The 21,160-nt window shown below is 48.0% G+C and overlaps 1 protein-coding gene and 2 non-coding genes across 3 annotated transcripts in view; 2 read left to right on the forward strand and 1 right to left on the reverse strand.

The window, feature by feature from the left end:
* The first annotated feature begins 2,389 nt into the window (after positions 1-2,389).
* On the forward strand, positions 2,390-2,462 carry Trnaf-gaa (transfer RNA phenylalanine (anticodon GAA)). The gene has a single exon. It is a non-coding gene; the product is annotated as a tRNA-Phe (tRNA).
* A 5,951-nt stretch (positions 2,463-8,413) lies between these two features.
* Trnaf-gaa (transfer RNA phenylalanine (anticodon GAA)) lies at positions 8,414-8,486 on the forward strand. Its single transcript has one exon. It is a non-coding gene; the product is annotated as a tRNA-Phe (tRNA).
* A 10,029-nt stretch (positions 8,487-18,515) lies between these two features.
* Positions 18,516-21,160, reverse strand: part of LOC131207161 (nephrin-like) — a 70,251-nt gene continuing 67,606 nt past the window's right edge. Inside the window, exons 14-17 of the mRNA XM_058199772.1 lie at positions 20,421-20,425; positions 19,646-19,764; positions 19,088-19,372; positions 18,516-19,004 (exon numbers count right to left, since the gene is read on the reverse strand). Of these exons, the coding sequence (XP_058055755.1) occupies positions 18,516-19,004; positions 19,088-19,372; positions 19,646-19,764; positions 20,421-20,425 (898 nt within the window). The remainder of the gene's footprint in view (positions 19,005-19,087; positions 19,373-19,645; positions 19,765-20,420; positions 20,426-21,160) is intronic.

The following is a 21,160-nucleotide window of genomic DNA, read 5'->3' on the forward strand; positions in this document are numbered from 1 at the left end:
GGAGGACACACAGCGCCACGCTGTGTGGCAGCTGCCGGATGAAAGATGAAACAGCTTTCCACCGTGGCACCAGGCGCAGCCGAAGGTATTTTCATAAATCTGCCACCCATTTTCACCTTCTTTTTCTCGGAGCCGCCCGGCGGCGGCTCGTGTTGGTGGCTTCTCTGCAGCATCCTGCCGTGTGTGGCTCGCTTTCTTGGTAAACGTCTTTGTCGCGCTCGCTCCTCGTGTCCTTTTGTCGGGCGACGTGTGAATGTGGAATGTGCCCTACGCCATATTGAATTCCACCATGAGGTTGTTTTTGCTCGACACACACGCCGGGGGACCTGGGTGACATTGTGGTGGCCGTTATGCCCGACGGTTTGATCTGCCTCCGCTCTCCGGATGTTTGTGCACCAGTTTTCGCGTTTTCATTTTTATTCGTTTTTTTTTGCTATTGTACCATATGCTCCGAAACAGGAGTTCACACGTCATCCGGTGCTCCCGGGCCGGTTCTTAGGAAGATCGTGTCGGGCGCGAGGTCTACCCGGAACAGCATACCGTACAATATTGAATTTCAAAGTTAATGTATGGAATGCGATTGAAACGTGCCCACGGACCGGGGTGGCGCGTGCGCCAGGACTTCGGGGACAGCCGAACGGGTAAATGGCGAAGTGAGTATCGGTGGGAAAAATCAAATCAAAGACCCATTTTTTCCGGTGGCTCTGTCCGCACCGGATATGGAGAGTCCTTTTCCGGGGCGTGCGGGGATCGAATATTACGTATTGAGAAGATGTTCATCGTGGCCCATTGGATTGGATGGTCTAGACTCGATTCGGTGAAATGAGGGCCCATCTTAAGGGGGCCCGGGTATGTCGGCGTCCTACGCGCTGCTCCTTTTGATGGGTTTCGGAGCATAAAAATGGCCCAGTTTATCGGTATGAACGATTGGCTGCAAACGCCACCCACCACGCCACGGCCATGATCTTCGCCGTCTCGGAGTCTTGGAAATTAATGGAAACGGAAATTAAGTCTAATGAAATTCGGAGCCACTCACGGTGCCGAAGTCGGAGCACCGATAAAAGAGCGCACTGAACTTTTTCCACTGCTGCTGCTCTTCGGATCGAAATAAGAAATTCAATTAAACGATCGGACGTGCACCGGGTGACCCGGTGAGGATGGAACGCATGGGAGCGTAATGTTGCCTTTACATTTTTCAGTTTCTGGGAACGGAATTGAAATTTAAATTCATTTGCCGATACGCCGGCCGCTCACTCTTTGCCGTTGTGGGAACCGTTTCCACAGAACTTGCGAGATAATGTTAATGATAATCAGCCTCTTGATGATGCAACGAGCACTTCGGCTTCATCATTCGTCCTGTGCGAAGGGGATGATGCGGGCCTCTTTAGCGCGTGCATACGGTTCACTTTCGTTTCGCATTAAATTGCATGTGCTTCCCTACTCGGCGTCCTAGGGGTTTTGAATGGAGCAATGGAGCATGCAAATTAATTCGGAAGATGTGGCCCATCAATTAGAATGGTTTTCACCTAGCGGTTCTTTGGAGATTGTTGCCAATTGTTGATCTTATTCGAACCCGTTCAAATGATTGGAAAGGCATCTGTAACTGTTTTCAATTGTTGTATCAATAGCCTGTAATGAAATTTAAAGTTTCGATTAAACAAGACCCCGACGATTTCGTACCGGAATCTCGTTGGTCGGGGAGCCTCGTGAGGACCGAATCAACATGCTAACGACCGACGTACGTAATTGCATCCAGCTCCGATCCCGGTGCACGATTTCGTATTATCCATAACTTTCGACTCTCATCGAACGCGGTGACGAGCAAAAATAACCAGCAAACCCCTCAGGCTCTCTCTCTCTCACTCTCAAATCCTAACCCAGCCTTACCTCCAAAAACGTTGAAAACGTGTAAACGAATACATAAATGTAATTTGCAATTTGTAGCGTCGGAATCGATTATCACGGCGCTGGTTGGTGGCGTTGGTTGGACCCGCTGGAAGAGGGGCTGCGACTGTGGCAATATCCCCCTCGAATTCGGTGCCGTCTCCTGAACGCGGGGTTTTCCTGCTGCTGCACCCCACGAACCTTGCGCCACCAGTGGGAATATGTTGCGCGGTGCAAAAAGTAGATTACCGGCATCGGTGGCGCCCGCCGCGTTTTGGGACGGGTTGGTCAGGCCAAATGCATGATTATTTTAATGCGTGCGAATGTAAATTGCCGAACGATGGTGGTCGTTCGGCCGGGCGAGGGTGAAGGGTGACGCCACGCCACGGCGGTGCCAATTAGAATGGTCAGAATGTAAATTTGCACGTTTGCAAACTGGGGCATCGACTGATTACCGTTGCGCTTATCACAAGCAGCGCACCCATCGACCCAGCATCCCACAGCGGCCGAAATAGCTCAGTTGGGAGAGCGTTAGACTGAAGATCTAAAGGTCCCCGGTTCAATCCCGGGTTTCGGCAGATTGAGAGACACGCCCATCATCATATTAAGTTTGAGCTCCTTATTATTTTATGCAGTCGTCTTTTGGGCAGCATTAGACCAAGTGACTTGGCAGACGAGGTTTTGTCAAGGTTAAGCCCCGGTAGACCCTGTCGTGTAACCGATAGCTTTTATAATGTTATTTTCGTTCACTGATGCTGGTCCACTTCAGTGGGCTGTCAAGGAAGGCAGATTACGTTGACGAATTTAACCGAGTGCAGTCGGTCGGTAATGGAATAACGCTGTCATAAAATGTTAACCTCCTACGGCATATCCTGGCGTCCTCTTGAACACGAAGTACTCGTCCACTGGTCGCTTCTTACTGTGTATGAGTTAGAGCTTTGCAAGGTCCAAAAAGGAGCCGAAGAACCACCGTACTCGGCATACGACCAAGGAGCGCACAATATCTTCGGACAACTTTTGCAAGAAATTGCCGCCGGCCAAACATAGAATCCATTTGCGGCAGGCCCGACACTAGCCACGGCCGCCATATGATTGGCTGTTATCCGAAATGGAACTTCGTCGCCGGTTCCGGATCATCTGGCCAAAATGTCGCGCACGTACGACGCGCGTTGACCGGTCCGCGTGATTGTCCACTTGGACTTGGAAGGCACTTGGATTCCGACGTGCTTCTACTTACCACATCGGAGCCTCGTTTGGCAAGAAAATGAAAGAAAATCGTCCACGGTGGCACACGGCTGCGCTTAATAGGTTTCTGGCTACCGGAACCGAGCGCTAGTTCGGTTCCCCAAAGTTCACTAAATCACACTCGTTTCGTTTGGATCGCGAAATTAATTGAAGCAAGTCCGAGCCGAAATTCAAATTAGATTTCAAATAGCGTTTACATCGACACTCCATCATTGCGGGCCCCGTATCGTGCCAACCTACCATGAAACAAATGGGCCAGGCTGGAACCAAACCGTAAGGAGCAGGACCACGAGGACCACACAAACTACGGGCAAATAACAAATAGCGGGTCGGAAAAGTAATACGGAAATCCCTGAAACAAAACCTCTAGCGCCCGGCGTATGACAAATGAAGACAATCGCCTTCAATCGGAGCCGGTGCGGGACGGGAATCGAATAATTTCAGATAAGTTTTAGAATCGCGTGCATAAAGTCGGACGATGACATAATCTATGCGCTCTATCCGCGAAGACCACCATCCGGAATGTGTTCCGCGCGGTCCTTACAAGTATTACACAACTTAGGCCAGGGTGGACGGACGAATATTGTGGAAAAGTTTTTAGTTGCTTCGAGCAACATCAGACGTCAGCGCTGTGCCGTCAGACCTTGGGAGTAGCAAGCGGAAAGAAAAGCACTACCGGCAGCTGAACGGAATCGGGGGCAAACATTTTACTTGACCGCCCCCTGGGTAGGTGTCCTTTCGCTCGTACGATCCTTAGCCCGACCACCGAAACTGGGCGTCGGGTTCGTTGGAGCACTCGACCAAATATTGGCCCCGGAGTACAAATATGGAAAACTTTACCCGAACGGCCACTGCGTTCCCCGATAATATGTAACACAGAATGAGCCACCAACAAAATGTGTTTGTATTAAAAGTTTCACTCATTGCGACCAACCGAAATGGCGTTCGTGTTGTCTGTTTTTTTGTGTCGAGCCACGGTCGCGACACGAACCGGGGAGATCTATTTTCCGGCGTGCGGCAAATTTTCTCCAGCGGCTAGGGCTAAATTTGCACACATTTTCTTCGAACTTGAGAATTAAATTAGTATTTCGGCTCGTTAGACGACCGAAGGGCAAACGCGGCAAAACGCCGTTGACGCCGCGCCTTGTGGGCTGTGCCTTTTAACCTTTGGCCAATTCTTGGCATCGGTTCCTTTTTGAATCTACCGAATGTTGAGCTCGCTCTGCCACTCTGCGGGATGGGTGAGTAATTTTAGGGACAATTAACGTATCACTGCCGAAGCTCCTTTTCCGTAGTAGCATAAAAACGATTTCCACTCATTTTCACAATCGTGCGCGATCTGCGAAGGAAAATTTGGTAGCGTTGAAACAAAAACCGACCCCACGCACCACCGACTGGAGAAGGATACTTTTAATTGAATTACTTTACGCTGTCGAAACTTGTTCCTACTCGGCGGTTCGGCGTTACCAGTTACGAAAAATTGGCATTGGGTTTTTGCCGCTTCAGGGGCCGCTTTTCCAGCTCGTTAGAGACTCAGCCTCTCTGTGGCTTTGTTGCAGTTCGGGCATGCGGCGCCGGAAGTTTCTGGCAAGGGATGCATTTTCACCACTGCACTGCACTCCGCTTCTTTTCGGTGGCGAAAACCACCGGTTGGAACCACAGAAGACCCCGCAACCAACAACGGCGTAAGAAACGCATCGTAACGCAGCGCAGCGAAAACTTTGGCGGCTCACCGTCATCGTTGGCGGCGTCATCATCGTCGTCGGTAACCGGGAAGCGGATTAGGTTCGTGGTTGAATTTATGAGTTTTGCGGACTCGCTTACCGATGCTCCCGCGGCGTCCACGGTGCTGGTACACCAGAAATGCGCAGTAGAAAAAAAGAAGCAGTAGCACGTGTTCAAATGGATTAAGCAAAATGATGGCGAAAGTGACCGAAAGCCGTCCGGGCTCGGTCGCTCGCTAAACTCGTTATCAGCCAAACGGGCGTGTAAACGGTGAGACAGCTGACTTTGGACAAGAGTTTCCGTGGAAAACGGGACCATATTGTTCCGGGCGCGTGCACTGAAGGGGGTTTTCTATTGTGCTACAGGCTAGCCATGGAAAAATTATTAAAATTATAAAATTAAAATTAAAAATTATTAAAAAAGCCTTTTAAAAATTAGTAACAAATTATAGATAATATAGATTCTTGTTATTTAAAATTCAGAAGATATGATGAGGTGAAAAAATAAAACGGGTTGCCTTAGAATGCACAACTTTCATTAAAATGATCAATTTTAATAGAAAACTGGCATCAACTACTTATTGTACACAGTCTGTCTCAAAGTAAACAGGAGATTTTCAAAACAAGAATAACAAATGAATTTGTCTGCAAGATCGTTTTATTTTATTGAAAATAGAGCCCTATTATGAAACTCGAAGTTCATTTATTAAGTTCATTTTGCTATAGCTTTCTCTTTCTGTCTTCTCTCTTGCTGTATTCTGCTTTCTCTGTTACTTTGTTCATTCTAACGATTTAGTTTCGAGTTCGAGTTTCATAATAGTGGGGATAGTCTCCTTCCGCTTCGATACACTGATTTGCACGACTAAACAACTTTTCGAATTACAATTTTAGGTCGTTGGCCGGCTTGGCTCGGAGTGTGTCGGTACAAGCCTTCTGAATGGCCACAATTTCAGCATAACGTTTTTCTTTCATCGGAAAATGAATTTTTCCGAAGAGATAAAAGTCACAGGGTACCAGATCAGGTGAATACGGGGAATGGTTTATCGATAAAATGCGATTTTTGGCGCCATGTCGGTACAAATCCCTATTTTTTTAAGTCCTGTTCACTTTGAGCAAGATAATGTAATTCTTCAAATTTTTTGAAATTTTTTTTAAATTATTGGCGATGAATCGAATCTTTGAAAATGTTCAATTCCATTTCCATAAAACGCAGCGACGATTTCGGCTCAATTTTGCGAAAATCATGCACATTATCGATGTAATCACGAACCTGGCTTGGCCGACATGAAGGTCGTCGTTGATGTCTTCATGATCATTTTTGAAACGAGTATACCACTTATGAACTCTGCCACGGGATAGAGAATCATCACCATAAACTTGTTGCATCAATTTTAACGTTTCGGTACACGTTTTACCGAGTTTAAAACAAAACTTAATATTGGCTCTTTGTGCAATGCTCATTCTCGTACCGTCAACACGAGAGGCTTACTTTAAGCCCAATAACTTTGCTTCCAGAGAACCAAATGTCATGAAATTTTGACTGGCAGTCTGGAAAGGATGTACCTTTCAAACACGTAACATCATCATGATCATGATGATCAAACACATCATGATGTCGCTACCAGAAGTGTCCCTATTGAAAAGTTCCTGAATAGGCCCTGCCATGATGGCGCACACTGCATAATCCAGAGTTTCTTGAATAAATAAAAAAAATTACTGAACTATTACTTACTATCAGTAGAAAGCAGCCTCGAAGCTCGGAGCAGATCGATCGATCTAGTGACGCTTGTAGCGTTCCACGCAAAACCCTCCACGGTGCTCCCCGCGCACAATGACGTGAGGGAAAAATGTAGCATCTTGAAACGTGAGTAAAATATTAGCCAGCCCATGCTTGGCGGCACGGGCTAGTGATGAATTTTCCTCAGAATGCCAGCTGCCCCGGAAAAGGCGCAACTTCGCTTCGCCGTCTCTAAGACCGTGTCATGCCGGGAGCGGGAGCGGATTAGGCTCTGGATGGCTCTGGATGCTCCCGGCGTGAGCTTAGAGGTGTATCTACCGCGCGGGCCTGTCATAACAGGGAACTCCTTTTTTGCGGTCTCATCGCGCGCGAAGTGAACCAGGAAGCTCGTGCCTCATTCAGGAGCGTTACGCGTCGAGTGGAACTTATTCCCGTAAGAGCGTTCCCGATATTGACGGCCATGAATTGCCCATTTTCTTTGCCACTCTATCGCCGGAAGCGAAAGATAAATAGTTTGGTTTATCAAAAGGGGTATCACACTAAAACAACTGCTAGGGGAGGAGCTCCTGAAATTACTCTGGAACGTTTTCCGGGCCAATATACGATTTGAAAGGCTTTCATGCGTAAAACGGTAAAGTAAATTATGGAATGATACCTTAACAGCTGATGTGAGAAATTAATTTAATGTGCTCCATCAGCCGGCGGTTGTGGATCCAAAAATGGCAAGATGTTGGGTCAACCCGAGCGGCCGCTAGAAAAGGAGTACATTTAAAGTTATGTTGTGCGAGACAGTTGAGCGCCCGGTCGGGCACCGACGAAACACTGGCACTTCGCACACGAACGTTTATGCTCCGGCCCTCGGGCCTTGGGACGCGGTGTTAAGCTTTTCCACGGAAACGGAGCTCACCTATTCTGAACGCTTATTACAGTCATCAAACGCAATCTTCTAAGCGATTTCCTCCAGGCAATCCTGGGGTGCTCGGATAGTGATAGTGGCGAGTTCCTTCCAGCTGGCTGCGTTATTTGGAAAACGCCGGCAAGTTTATGAACCATCATAAGTGGTGAATAAATAAGCGGCCAGCAGACAGTCGGAGGCTCCATTGGGATTGGATTAGGACCGACACTGCGTCCTAATGAACGCCATGGGCCGGTTCTTTCCCGGAAGCCACTGAATAAGTGTTAGGAGTTACCAGTTTCTAGTTTAATTCTCTTGTGTCGCGGTCGTAACAACACCCTCCGAACTAACCAACATCACTCCAACTAAGATTGGCGCTAAAAGTTTAACAACTTCGAGTGGCAGCTCCCGCCGGTGCCAACGATGCTGGTGGCTTGGTGGAGCTCATTGTTGTTAACCCGAATAGCAGGACTTTGATCGAGATTGTGCCTTGCGTTCTGGCCGCCCTTGTCTAGAACTTTCTCGGCCGGCTTCCCGATGCTGTGTGGACCCGGGGATTAACATTATCATTATTACCACCTCGGACAGACTCGGTTTGCCTTTAATCACCGGTCTAGGCGTGACGTTCTCCCGGTAGCTGACTGGCTTTTCAGGCGCTTGTTGTTATTAGCTTAGACCGGTCCGGTCAGTTTGTTGTGGTACCTTGAGACTGACCATTACCTCGGTTGTAGACAAGCTGACGTAATCGGGAGGATTCGCTTCGCTGGCAGTAACTGATAGTGATGATAAGACCTGACAGGCTGAGCAGGCACTCTAACCAGAATCCATGTTTTGCTAGCTTAGTGATGTTTTGTTTCATTATTACGACCGGACAAATCTTTGCAAACCTACGACCCCTGTCAATTACAACGATCTGGTCCAGGAGAAGCCGAAATAGCTCAGTTGGGAGAGCGTTAGACTGAAGATCTAAAGGTCCCCGGTTCAATCCCGGGTTTCGGCACAACACCCGCGCCCATCTTGGGTCCACCTCTTTTTTATTGCCAGGATTTCCAAACAGGAGCAACCCTTGAGTCAGTGTTGATGCGCTAAATATTGGCTCACTATTTAAATGGAACTTATCGAGCTGATGCACACCCGGGACATTAAATTGTAATGAATGCACAGTAGGGACGCATGTCCAGAAATCTAATCACTCTGAGTGAAGTCAACCCTTTTTCGGCTCTCCGTTCCGCATGTTATCGATTCGCTTCGGATCGCATTCCTTCCGAGCGGCACGGGACCTTCTTGTTTCGCAATTTGCACTGACAAATGCCGGGGACGGGCACACAACATCAGACAGGAAGCTGCTGGTGGGCTGGTGCGCTGGAGGTTGTTTGACAAATGAAAATTAAATTGTCATCTGCACCGTGGCACCGAGCTGATTCGAGTTCACACTTGCACTGCGTTGTCGTACGGCGGCTGCCACTTTTCAGCGCCACTGTTGCGTTTCCCAGCAGGGAAGCATTCCCAGCGTGAAAGGCCACTTCTTAAAGTACGGATCGGGACGCGGTTACGAGACCACATCCGGGCCGCAACCGCACTAAAGTTCGTTGCATTATTAGTGCACCGTCACCCGAAGCATTGCCATTCGGCGGGTGAAAGTTTCCCCGTGCACGGGATTTAATTGAACGAGATTGCAACGCGTAAAATGATAGCAATTTGTGCGATTTTACTCAAGACTGGAGGAAGTTTCTGCTATAAAATTCAGGTATACCTTAAATTAAAATTGAAATGAGCATAATAAATTTGGGTTTTATTTGATTTACCGTATAAATTTGATTTGCTGTGCTCGTGGCATAACCAGAGTGTTGCAGCACGGTATTGGGCTCTAGCAATGAACTATTTGTCCTTAAGTTCTCAATCTATTCTACTCTCTCTACTAATACTTGTCTTTTTAACGTACATTTGTACTAATAACATAATTTCTGATGCATACGTTATTCGGACTCAAATCGATTGCTTCTACAATTCTCTTTCAAAATGTGCTCTTCTTTCAGGACTTTGAAAAGTGTGGCAGCCAAGAAGCCAAGCTCGAGTTCGACTGAAAAGGTACGTGCATAAATTGATAAGACTCTGATAACGTTGCTGCCGCTGAGCTGCATATGCAACCACCGTTTCTCGGCTCCATTTGCACAAACTTCAGCAGCGTTCTCAGCGGAAGGAAAACAACGCACCGGAGGTGGTGGATTCGGAAAAATCACTGGACAGCCGTGATTGGAAATCTTGTTTCACCGACATGCTGGCGGCTGCCGTGGGTTCATACGGTTCCGACCGGACTCTATGCAATTGGTTAGTGTTTGATGTATCCGCCACAGGCAACCGGCAAGCGGTTTTTCGGGAGTTCTTCCTGCGTTCGAACAAGCAATTTGCCGTTCGTCCTGCGGAGCCCTGGCCTTTGTTCAGTGCCGAGTGGATGACGGTGACGGACGTCTTGCTACAGTCAGTGGTTCCGTTCGAAAAGGAAAGTCTGTCGGCATTATTCGGGAGGCGGTGTGTTGCATTCCGGCGAGATAAGTAGCGTTTTAAGCACTCGACAACTTCCGGACGGAGGTTTCTATTTTCTTCCAGCCTGCCCCCGAAAGCTCAATAGAAGGGGATTGTCGGAAAAATGGAAAACGGTCAGCTCGAGGGGAAAACTCAGCATGGCGCTGGTGTTGCCGATAAGTATCGAACGAGACCGGAATCGAACCGGATGATAATATCGTTACACTGACCGACGAAAGATTGTTGGCACCGCAGCGGGAACTCTTCTCCCGGAAGCGGCCAATGAAGTTTGAAGGGTTTTTGTCCGATCTAGTTTCCCCATTCTAGTGCCTTTTGACTTGTGATTGTGATTTGTTGGCGATTTTTCGTTCGTTTGAAGTTGAAATGCGAAAAAGTGTTGCCGTTTATTGCGGCCTGAACTTTGCCGGCTTTCCGGAACGTTCTTGGGGAGGGTGAAATGCATTGTTGACCGACTTCGAGTGATGTTCGGAAGTTCGAATTGCTTCCGGCGGCCTCTGGTCTTTGCTTGGTCGTCGGAACAGATTATTGCAGGTAACGTGCAAGATTTCGACCTATCGTTGCTGCGAATGAGCCTGTGAGGTCTTAATTTCTGAGAACGGTGCCTGCGGCATATCTGTACAGTGGGTTGGACAATAGCAGCATCCATCGGATGGTGATTACTCATGATCTTACTCGAATTCAATTGATTAAGGCATGAATTGATTTGATTAAAATGTGTTGTGGATCTTTGTCCAACTAAAAGTAATAAACGTTTATTCTATTTTGAAAGACCGCCTGACAGTGCTTAGCATCGTAGTCCATTCCTACGTGCTCTGCCCAATCGCCATCATAAAATGGCCTGGAACGTTCTAAAAGAAATTTAAATGAATAACCCTTCTTCTAACGGCACAAGAGCGGTGCTTGAAATCGCCAAACCGAGGCACCACGAAAAGGAAACTTTCAACGGCCATAACGCCCCTCTAAAGCCACGTTTGCCGTTTCGGATGACGCTGCGTGTGGGCTTTAGGGGAGGTTTTTGCCAGGAAACCACGATAAAATTTAAATCGCTAATCGAAATGTCGAGCACGTTCCATTCATCAACATGCGTGCGCGCGTGGATGGTTTTGATGGCGCTGGTGGTGTGAATTTAGTCCCTGTCTTCCTCTGCTTCGGACTGTCCTGGGATCATAGAAAACCCGCTATCATGCACGGAACCATACACATAGCGTGTGGCGTTGGCATGGATAAGGTTGCACACAAAAAGTTGCGTGTGTGTCCAGCCGAGAGGGTTCGCTTTGTTAGGTTCAGTTCGCCCTCGGCGCTGTAACGGAAAAGTCGAAAGTTTGGTCTACAAAGCGGTCACAGCGATATGGGTTGTAGGGTGACCCTTAAAAGTTGGCTAAAGAATATGCTATTTTGGTGAAAAATTCCACGTGCTATCAATAAACAAAGATCGTTCCAATACCGGCACGATTGGAACGCTTTCTGGGAAGTCTTAAACCTGAAACTTTGAAATAAAGTACTCAACACAGTAAGGTGTAAAATGTAGGGCATTTGTTACAAAATCTTTTAACTTCTCAGTACTGCTGCTGACGCGCGTGCTTCGGTGACGTGAAGTCCCTGTTCTGCAAACGCAACAAAATCCTTTATTGCTTTACGAATTGTAAATTTGCTCCCAACGGGCTACGGTTTCGCCCGTGAGGGACCTCCGTCTTTGATTTGTGATCCTCGGGTGGAACCGGTATACATCCGGGGCTTCGGGAGAGTGGCTTACGCGCCAGAAGGGCTGAGGCTTTCCGGGAGCCCCACACCAGGGACCCCACAAGCGTCGCCGTCGTCCTCGCAGCCCAGTGCAGGCTAAAAGGATGCATAGGTGTGTTTGGCGTTTGTGTTTTTACGATTCGCAAACCGTTCCGTCCTTTGATTCGGTAAGGGTTGTGAGTGAAGCCGAGAAAAAAATGAAGCGCCCTGTGGGACCCTAACAAGCACAAAAACTAGCCCAACGCAGGCGCATCCTTCATACAAGAAGCCTTCAGTGTTTTCCGATCTCTGGCCGGCAGCCGGGACTGGCCAGTCGTCCAGTGGTTCGCGCTGATTCAACATCCGGACCCGGCGAAAAAACCACGGCCCTCCGACCTCCGAAGGTGCCGCTCTATCTGCCACACCGCCCATGGCGCCTTGATCGGGACGCGTCAGAAACACGGGGTTGCACGGGTTTCCATTTCGGCACCTAGAGGGATGGCCAGTTCCCACTGCGTTACAACACATCTCGGGTTGTTCTGTGAACCAGAGCAAAACAAAAAAATGAATTGCCGTTGGTTTGGATTAATGAACGATTGCGCACCCCGACCGGCTGGTCGGCCGGCCGGCCGGCGTGGGCTAAATTCGAGGAATATGTAGCGTTAGTTATACGCCAGTGGATCGATGTTACATATACGCACAGGCAAAAAAAGGAAAATTTTATAAAACTTCCTCAAATTCAATGGCGTTCCAGTTGATTTAGATTTTCATTCGGGCCCGGTGGTGTTCGATAGAAATGCAGGCGATGTGTTACAGTAAAGTGCAGCAAAAAGGGGTCAGGTGCAGCACATAGCACGTTGCACGCGATTTTTTGAGCCTACGTTATATGCGCTGTAGGGCTACCGGGTGGCCGATATGGACACAAGATTCCTGGCCCATTCCGGTTCGATAGAGCGTACGCATTTGGTGGACGATTTCTGAAACCTACGGATGGCCGGTTTTAGGTTCGTGTGTTAAGGGCATGGGTCCAACCAGTCAGTTGATGCTGATCACAATAAAATAAAGTGTACTCAGCTTTACAAAAAAAAAAAAACAGATTCGTTTAATTTCCCTTAACTTAGAAATCCGTTAACACATTCATTCATGTTTGATAGTTGAAAAGTGATATTTAGTGTGTTCAGTTATTGGAATTAGTTGGAATAAGCGGTAGCACCGGAAATGGTCCGTACGGGAAAATATTCCAATACCGCAAATTTCGTGAACCATGCATGTCGCAGTACTCCTAAGAACTCGGTGCTAAAGTGGAACACACGTTGGTACCCAATTTGTGAAGTATATGGGGCCAACACTTTCACGGTGACCGTCTGGCCCCGCTCCGTTACTGGTAATGATTTGGGTCGCGTTTGTGGCGTAGTCGATTCCGCAAACCCGCATCCAGGAATTGATAGCAAAAACCCGTAGCCAAGAAAATTAGCTCCGAACCGATCCAATAATCTGGCCCCATGAGCGTAGCGATCGTGATCGAATGAGTTTGATTGTTATTTGAATAAATTAAACTAAACCGAGAGTACCCACCCAAAGGCCGGCGATATAATTATGCTTGCGCTACTCGTGAGCTTGGGGCACACATTTCGAATGTAGCTCGAACGCCGAAACCCGCTGGCGAAAGGATGTTCCAATTTCAAATTAATGCCTGCAATGGTATGCAAAAGGAATGCACTTCTCTTTGGCCGGCGAGAAATAATATTTTTCTTCTCCACAATATTCCGATAGCTCTTTTCAATGAGCCCCAAAAAGCGGCTCTGCGGGTGTTTTCGTATGCCATTATATTATCATAAATGAATTGTTCCTACCATCGGCCGGTGAAGCAATTGTGAAATGTGAAATGTTTGCCCAACTTCAACTTCGCAACTGGAATTTGAATGGAATCGCTGGGAATATTATCAAAAGGCGAGTGATTGAAAATGTAGAGACGTTCAAAGAACAATAATCGAACTCAGTGCTCAATAGTTTGCCCAATTGTTTCGAACAGTACCGTATTTGAACGGTCAGTTTTCCACCCGGCGGTCGAGTTTTACTTTGTCCGATGGAAAATGTTCCATTCGTCATTCTTTCTCGACTCGTCTTCGGTGGCCGTTCTTCTCCGGAGACCGGAGGCTTGTTTGAAAAAATCTCTCTTCTCTGAGCTTTGCATAAATTTGCTGACTTCGTGAAATAGATACACTCGGCGTTGGATCTAATTAGGCCATTGTTGTCTCGCTAAACAATGGAACGAAAGAGGCACCGAATGCTTAGACAGTAAAGTTTTCAGGCAGCCCTTAGAGCAGATTCCATTGAATGGCCTCAAAATAGACCTCCAGCGATGGCGTATCGGTTCGCGCAAATTCAGCCACTGGAAGCGAGTTCGATAATATCCCGAATGTTGAAAAGTTTGCGAATAAGCAAGGTTCCTTAAAGCACTCCTCTTAAGCTGTGCATTTAAATCACACCGAATGTGTTAGTTACCTTCAACCAAACCAACGCTCCGGGAATTAAACTGTTTGCGCTGGTAGTCCAGGCGCAGCAAGAGTTTCTCATTTGGTCCGGTCACAAATTGTACGGAAAACTGCAAACTGCATTTTGCGCTTGTTTCCTGCCCTCCTTGGCCAGTTTGTCACCTTATGGCCTCTGGGTTGACTGCACGGTGTTTCAAGAAAATGAGAAAACTTTCCACCATGAACGCTTTTGCTTGCGCCGTTTTGGAAAAATTATGATTCGCAATGAGCCGTGAACCTGTGCGAGACGTGGCCAACTGTGTCGGGCGCGAGTATTTAGGGTGTTATTTTCGCGGACTATGAGTTGCAACTCAAATAAGGTGGGGGTCATTTGATTTATTGAAACAAATGAATCTGGCGCAAGTGAAAACACCCAAAATGGGTTGCGTTTTCCGCTTGGAACCCTGACGAAAAGAGGGGGCCATTTCCATTCCATTCTTCGGCATACCGTAGCAAAGCAACCGGAGAAGCTGCACGGAACCAGGCTGCGTCCAAGTTCACATGTGTTCCCCGACAAGCAGCAGGGAGCAGGCCTTGTGATGGCCTCGTTTCTGTCCGGGGCAGGATCGTAATCAAACGTCCATCTTCCGGAGGTATCGATTTTCAACTAATGGCCATGTCGGAAGCATTGTATCGGCGCCGGCATCCACCGAGACCGCCCGGAATTGTAGGACTAATTAAATTGCAATTAAGGAAAACTTTTACCGGAACTCCGAACCCGAAATCGGAAAGGATCCGGCGGGCGGTTCCGCCGGGGGTTCGATTCCGTTTCCTTGTCGCAGAAATGCGGGCCGAAGCGATTTCCCCGGAACGACCGGCAGGACCTTCCAGCGTGCGGCGGCAATAGTAATGACAGCCGACTCGGCAACCAGCAAACTTTCTCCAAAATGGGTTGCGATCTGCTTTTCGGCCCCCCGGGGGCTGCGTTTGTGGACCCGTGCGTAACGTTGCCGAATGCTAAAGCGACCGGCAACACTCTGGGAAATTGTCGCTTCAAAAGCAAACTGTGGTTATTTCGTACAATAAAAGTGACACTTAGTGTGTACATTTGGGGCGCCCCTGTTTTCAGGGACGCTCCAGTTTTTTGTTCCATGCGGTCGGAATTGGTCTCGTCTATTGCTGGGGCTAGAGCAGATAGATAAAAATACACCATTTCTTTGAGCCAAACACACAGAAACAGAAAGCAGGCAACCAGGTTCAAATAAAAACGAGCCGAACCGAAGCAAAAAACCGAGCCTTGGAAGCGAATGGTGACCGTGCCGCGTAGACTTGTTCCGCTAAATGGATCCTCCGACGCCGACGGGCTACGACGAGGTCGAAAACTTGTTGAAAATCCGGTCCGTGCTTCCGATTTCCGTCCGGTTCCCGGTTCCTCTGGTGTGCCGCGCACGCCAAACCTTTCGGTACCGAAGTGGACCATACCGACGGGAGACATTAACAGGTTTTTTTCTGTCTCTTAGTCCTGGCTGGCTCGGCCAGAGCTTTCTTTCGGTGGCCTGCGTGGCTGCCGTAACGAGCTCGAAAGTAGCAGTGTCATCGGGAAAATGATTTTCAACCGGACGGTTCGAGCAGCTTTCGTTTTTGTGGTACAATTTTTCCATACAAAGGCCCGGTGCTCTAAAAGGCAAACATGAAAATTGTGCCACACACACTCACACACATCGCTCGATTTATGATATCTAAAATTAACGAGTTTCGAGCGTCGGCCATACACTGAAGTGGAGTCTATTATAGGAACACTCTTTAGGCGTCCATTGATCGAGGAAGTGACCTTCGGTTCGTCGTGACGAAACGGGGCCAGTGACTCGTAGCATTGAATGGTCATCGTTGCCGGAGGATAAAGGGTGATTTTTCCATTTTCCATCATGTCATCGTGTGCCCCTCGTTTGGAGGTGGTGAACGAAGGCCGCGGGCTCGTTAGAAGTCGGAAAGTTACCCGATGGAGTTTTGCCCGGTTTCCCACGGGATCTTGTACGATGAAGTTATGGTGCGATTATTGCGACTAATCGAACCATAATCACTTGGACGTGGATTGTTGGTTAGGGGAGGACAGAGCAAACAATCGAACAAGGAGCGAATGGGTCCAACATGCAGTAAATGTTTTAATTTTCTTTCCACTTGCACCAAAGACGGTAGAAAACGAGACTCGCATTACGTTAGATCTTTCCATTCATCTTTTATTTCATTCAGTTACATAAAAAAACGAATCTTCATAACTAATGATTCCATCCCTGCAATTGGTTTTGTTGTCCTTCCCTTCATTCGCCCGACCCGAATTGAAAATAATTTCGCTCTCTTTGCCCGTTTGTTAGTCCCTGGTGCTCCGTGTCGCATCTCGGCTGTTGGCGTATGTGGTGTGGTTAATTGAATCTTGCGGTTTGTGTTCCCACTCTGGGCTTCCTTTTATGGCTTCGAGCAACACTGAAAAACATCAATACATCGACAGAGTCTTCTCCTTCGTTATTTGTTCGCTCAATATCCTTTGTTCGACAGCCGCGGTTAAGTATTTCTGTTTGTGAGAGTTAGTTTTTTTCGTTTTCCGACTTTTTTTCTCGGCGTCGCCTTTGTCTGTTCATTGTTTCACTCTTCTGTTGACTATTTCGCTCTTTGTTAATGTAGTTTGTTTTTTTTCTTTATCTTTCGTCGTCTTCTGTTTACATGCAGCCGACTCGTAACACGGTATACAGTTCGGTTCGATAACACTCGTTTCGTTTTGCACTATTCATTAGCTCGTTAGCATTCTTCGCTTTCCGTCTCTATCACTTGGTTTTAGCAATTGAAAATAATTCACATAACCTACATTCTTTTGTATCTAAGTGCTAATGCCTTCAACTCATGCCGCAAACCCCCTTTGTCGTCCCCGCTATTGACTATTACTCGCGTGTTGACTGATTCCTTGTTCAAATTCCATGTTCTTCTATGTGAAATATTTACAGATACTATTTACAGTTCGCTCTGTTATGCTCTTACAACTATCCATGCTTTTTGGGCGCTAGTTTTATTGTCCCCAACAACATGGTTTCGTTCCTTCGTTTTGTTTCAATTGCATTTTTTTCTATCTCTTTCTCCACGAACGGTGTACCCTGCCTGGATTGTTTACAATGGTGTGTATATTATGTAATTTACATTCTCTTCATGATTAAATTCCGCACCGGCCGTAAACACGGTGTAAAGGTAAATAAACAACGCAACACGTTTGAATTTAATTCACGCAGTCGCATCTCCTGCACCATCGACGGCCACGGACGGTGACCGTATTTCGGTGCAGAAACTTACGTTAGGTACGGTTCAATCGAAAACAAGTCAACAATTGGCAAACATTCGGTTCCATTTGCTAACCCACTAGAAGCAGAGCCTTGGCCCTTCCGGTTACGGGGCCATTTTGGGCTTCCGCTCGTTGCTCACACATTTGTATCTCCTCCGGGACTAACAAGGAATTAACGAAGGATCGTTTGTAAACAACAATGTATCCGATAGTATTCGAGATACCGAAATTATCACCATTCGCAGTGTTATAGATCGGCTTAAAATCATAATGAAATCTCAAAAGAAAGGTAATGGCAAATAAAACCTATCGTTAGGGTTATCGGGAAAGCATCGAAGGCTTTTATCGTACATCCATCATTAACTCATGTGCCCCTTTTTAGCAACAACTAACCTAGATTTGATTTTCGGTCGAAAGTGTTCTAAAATAATATCGGCTTGGAAAAACAGGCTAAAGGGACTGGGTTTGCCATTGCATGAACTAAACGGGACGCTGTTGGCGTGAATTCCGAGGGGCGATATGCTTGGCTTAAGACTACTTAAAACGGGTGACTAAAGTGGGTTATAAAAGTAAGGCCTTACGCTAGTGTGTTCGCATAGCACCACATGTTAAAGAAACATTTCGGGGTCCTTCCCCGACTGTTGCTGTCTGCATGCATACTTAGAAAGAAAAGCAGAACATTCCAAACTTGCCCGAAACACCGATGGAGGCCGAACCATTCGACGGCTCCCCCCAAAGGAAAGCGCTGGTGGAGCTTTGTGGGCTCTGCACCACCATTTCGGGAGCTTTTTCCGATTCCGAACCCAAACGTACCGGTTTCAACGTAAATTAGCTCGGAGATTCCCAAATGTGTCACAACTTCCTGGACTCGAAGCGATTCGATGGTTGAATGGGGTGGTGGTACGGATCGGGAGGTGGGTTGCTACTCTTCGGGGCACTCGTCCGGCCCGCCTGGCACCGCTAACTATCAACATTTGTCCGGCCCGCCGAGCCCGGTGGCGCACGGCCCCGTACTGTCCAGCGTGCTGTAGTTGGTCGTCAGGAGCGGCATTTTGGCGGTGTAGATCTGCGACGTGGCGTAGCCCCCGTTCGACGACGACGAGCAGGAAGTCGTTTGCGAGGTGCTCAGCATGCTGTCGTAGCTGTTGGGCGTAAAGTCCCGCAGCGGCAGTCTTGTGTAGATGTTGGGCGAGGTGCGCGTCGGAAGCATCGCGCCCACCGGGGTGGACAGGACGGAGCCGGTCCCGTGGCCGGGCGATGTGGCCATCGGTGGGCCGGATGCTCCCGGGAGCAGTAGGCCCCCGCCGGGCGGTGGCGTCACCGCGGCCGACGGTGCACTCGTCGAGGACAGCAGCAGTGAACCGAGCGTCTGCCCTGGCCCGGGTTTGGCGTAGCTTCGGACCGGCGAGCTGTATATCGCGTAGCCGGGGTTGGTCGTTAGCGACAGCTCACCGAACTGCGTGAGTGAGTGGGACCCAGAAATAGGACAATAAGAAGGGTTTCTTGGGCTTGAGGCGCCCTTGGGTGCGAGATGCGTACCTTCTTGAAGCCATTCCCGGTCGGGGACATGAGATGGTGGTGGTGCGTGGGTGAGTAGGCCCCGACCGCGGACGGCACCGTCGTCGTCGAGGTAGTGTACTTGAGCGCGGTGTCGGTGTGGAGCGCCAGCCGCTCGAACTGCTTCTCGTCGTCGTCCTCGCTGTTCTCGTGCGGGATCACGTCCGGGTTCTTGTCGTCGATGCTCGAGTGGCTGCCGATGTTGCGGCTCAGCGGTTCCGCGCTGCCCTTGTCCTGCTCCGTGTTACCCGTCTGGTGGTGCTTCTTCTGCGTGCGTGAGCGAGAGTGAGACCAAAACGAAGCGGAACGTGAAAAACCGGTGCACAGAAACCGCGGCCCACCGGAGCCATTCCATAAATCTAACTTTAAAGCACTGAGCCCGAGGAGGACAAAAAATCCCGTACGTCCCGTATGTCCGCAAAGGTGTAAATCCCGCCACGTGGCGACCGTCGCCGTTTTTCCACGGTGACGTCTTAAAGTTTTGCGTCGCGACCTGGGCAAGGTTATGTGCGCCCTGGCGCTGGCCCGGACGCTACTTACCTTCGTTTTGAACTTCACGAACACGATAACGCACACGGCGACCAGACAGAGCGTAATGGCCGCCCCGACGAGGGCTCCCAGTAGGGGCGTTAGCTGCACGAGGACCGCCTTCGATGGTGCTGTTTGTGTATGTATGTGCGTGGGAACGAGATAAAAAGAACAATAGATGTAGAGGGATGTAGTACAGGAATGTACGAAAGTGTTTAAAAGAATATAAATGTATGAAAGCGATGCCCGAAATGGAGCATAATTTATGAGCCGCGTACACGAACCCTCCGAAGAATCCTTCGCCTTCCTGTGCCGTGGCAGAGCGGCCGCTTTTCTTGGTGGCGTCGGCCACGTGCCCAGCGATCCTGTTGGGAGCTTCGGAGCTTCAAAGGCCTTTTTGGCGGTACTCTTGGGGGAATCGGTCGCATAAAAGGTTTCCGAATTTCGTACTTCGGGTGACGCTGGCCAATGTGTGTATGGGTGGAAGGCTCCCAGCATGATTGGATTGGTTACTTCAGAACCTTCGGGTATTACCGCCAGACTAGTATCAGGGGTTGTTTGCAGGTCAAAAATGAAGCATCCGTTCCGTGGTCATCAGACATGTATCATCTTTCACCATATTATATCCTCCATTACCAACCCTATATAATATCTCTATGCTGATCGAGCAAATATCCTGTAAGACAGCACTCAGCTTCGACATTTTCTTTGAATATTTCATAATTTTTGTAATGGAATCGGTAAACTTTAACATCCAATTTCGTAGCTCTTGATGGCTTGTATTTACACAGACTGCGGAAAAATCGATAGGCCCATAGGTCTGTGTCAAGCGATTCAACTTCTGTATCGAAGTTGCTGAAAAATTGGCTACAGTTCCATATCTCGGTGTTGGAAAATTTAACATATTCCATTTTTTGAAGGTAAATTTTTTTAGGAAGGTTACTCTTAAAGATTATAGTCGTCCTCTGCTGCCATTCTTCAAATTCATCACGATTATAGCATGATATTTCCTTAACCGCCTGTTTCATGCCAGTTGAGAAGAACAATCGCACTAAGTACGTAGAAATAAGCCGATTTTGAGCGAACATGCTTTTTGTGTTAACGATCTTTAGCAGTTCACGCTCTATGTCGAGTTTGTAGGCCAAAACTGACTCGCGGTTGGTTTTATAGTTTCGGGCTTCGAAGAACTGGGATATTGTGATAAAACATTTTTCCTGTGGTTCATATTTTAACTGTTCGTTAAAAAAATGTTGTTCCAATTCCTCCGAAGTTTTAGCGAAATTTGTACCGAGCGTAAGGGTTTCTGCAAAACTAATAAACAAATTATGTAACCGGTATAAGAATGAATCCAAGGTTTCCGTGTTCGAACGGTATGACTTTCCGACATTCGTCAACCGAATCACGTTTTCGGACTGAAAACGATCTAGCTTGCCTAAAACTTCGCTCCATTGACCGGCTTCCAGTAATTGCGTATGGCCGATGAAGTTTCGATGAAATCTATGTAAAGCTGTTTATTCCTACGTTTCA

Source organism: Anopheles bellator, chromosome 2 (genome assembly GCF_943735745.2).
Source record: "Anopheles bellator chromosome 2, idAnoBellAS_SP24_06.2, whole genome shotgun sequence".
In the NCBI taxonomy this organism is placed as follows: Eukaryota; Metazoa; Arthropoda; class Insecta; order Diptera; family Culicidae; genus Anopheles; species Anopheles bellator.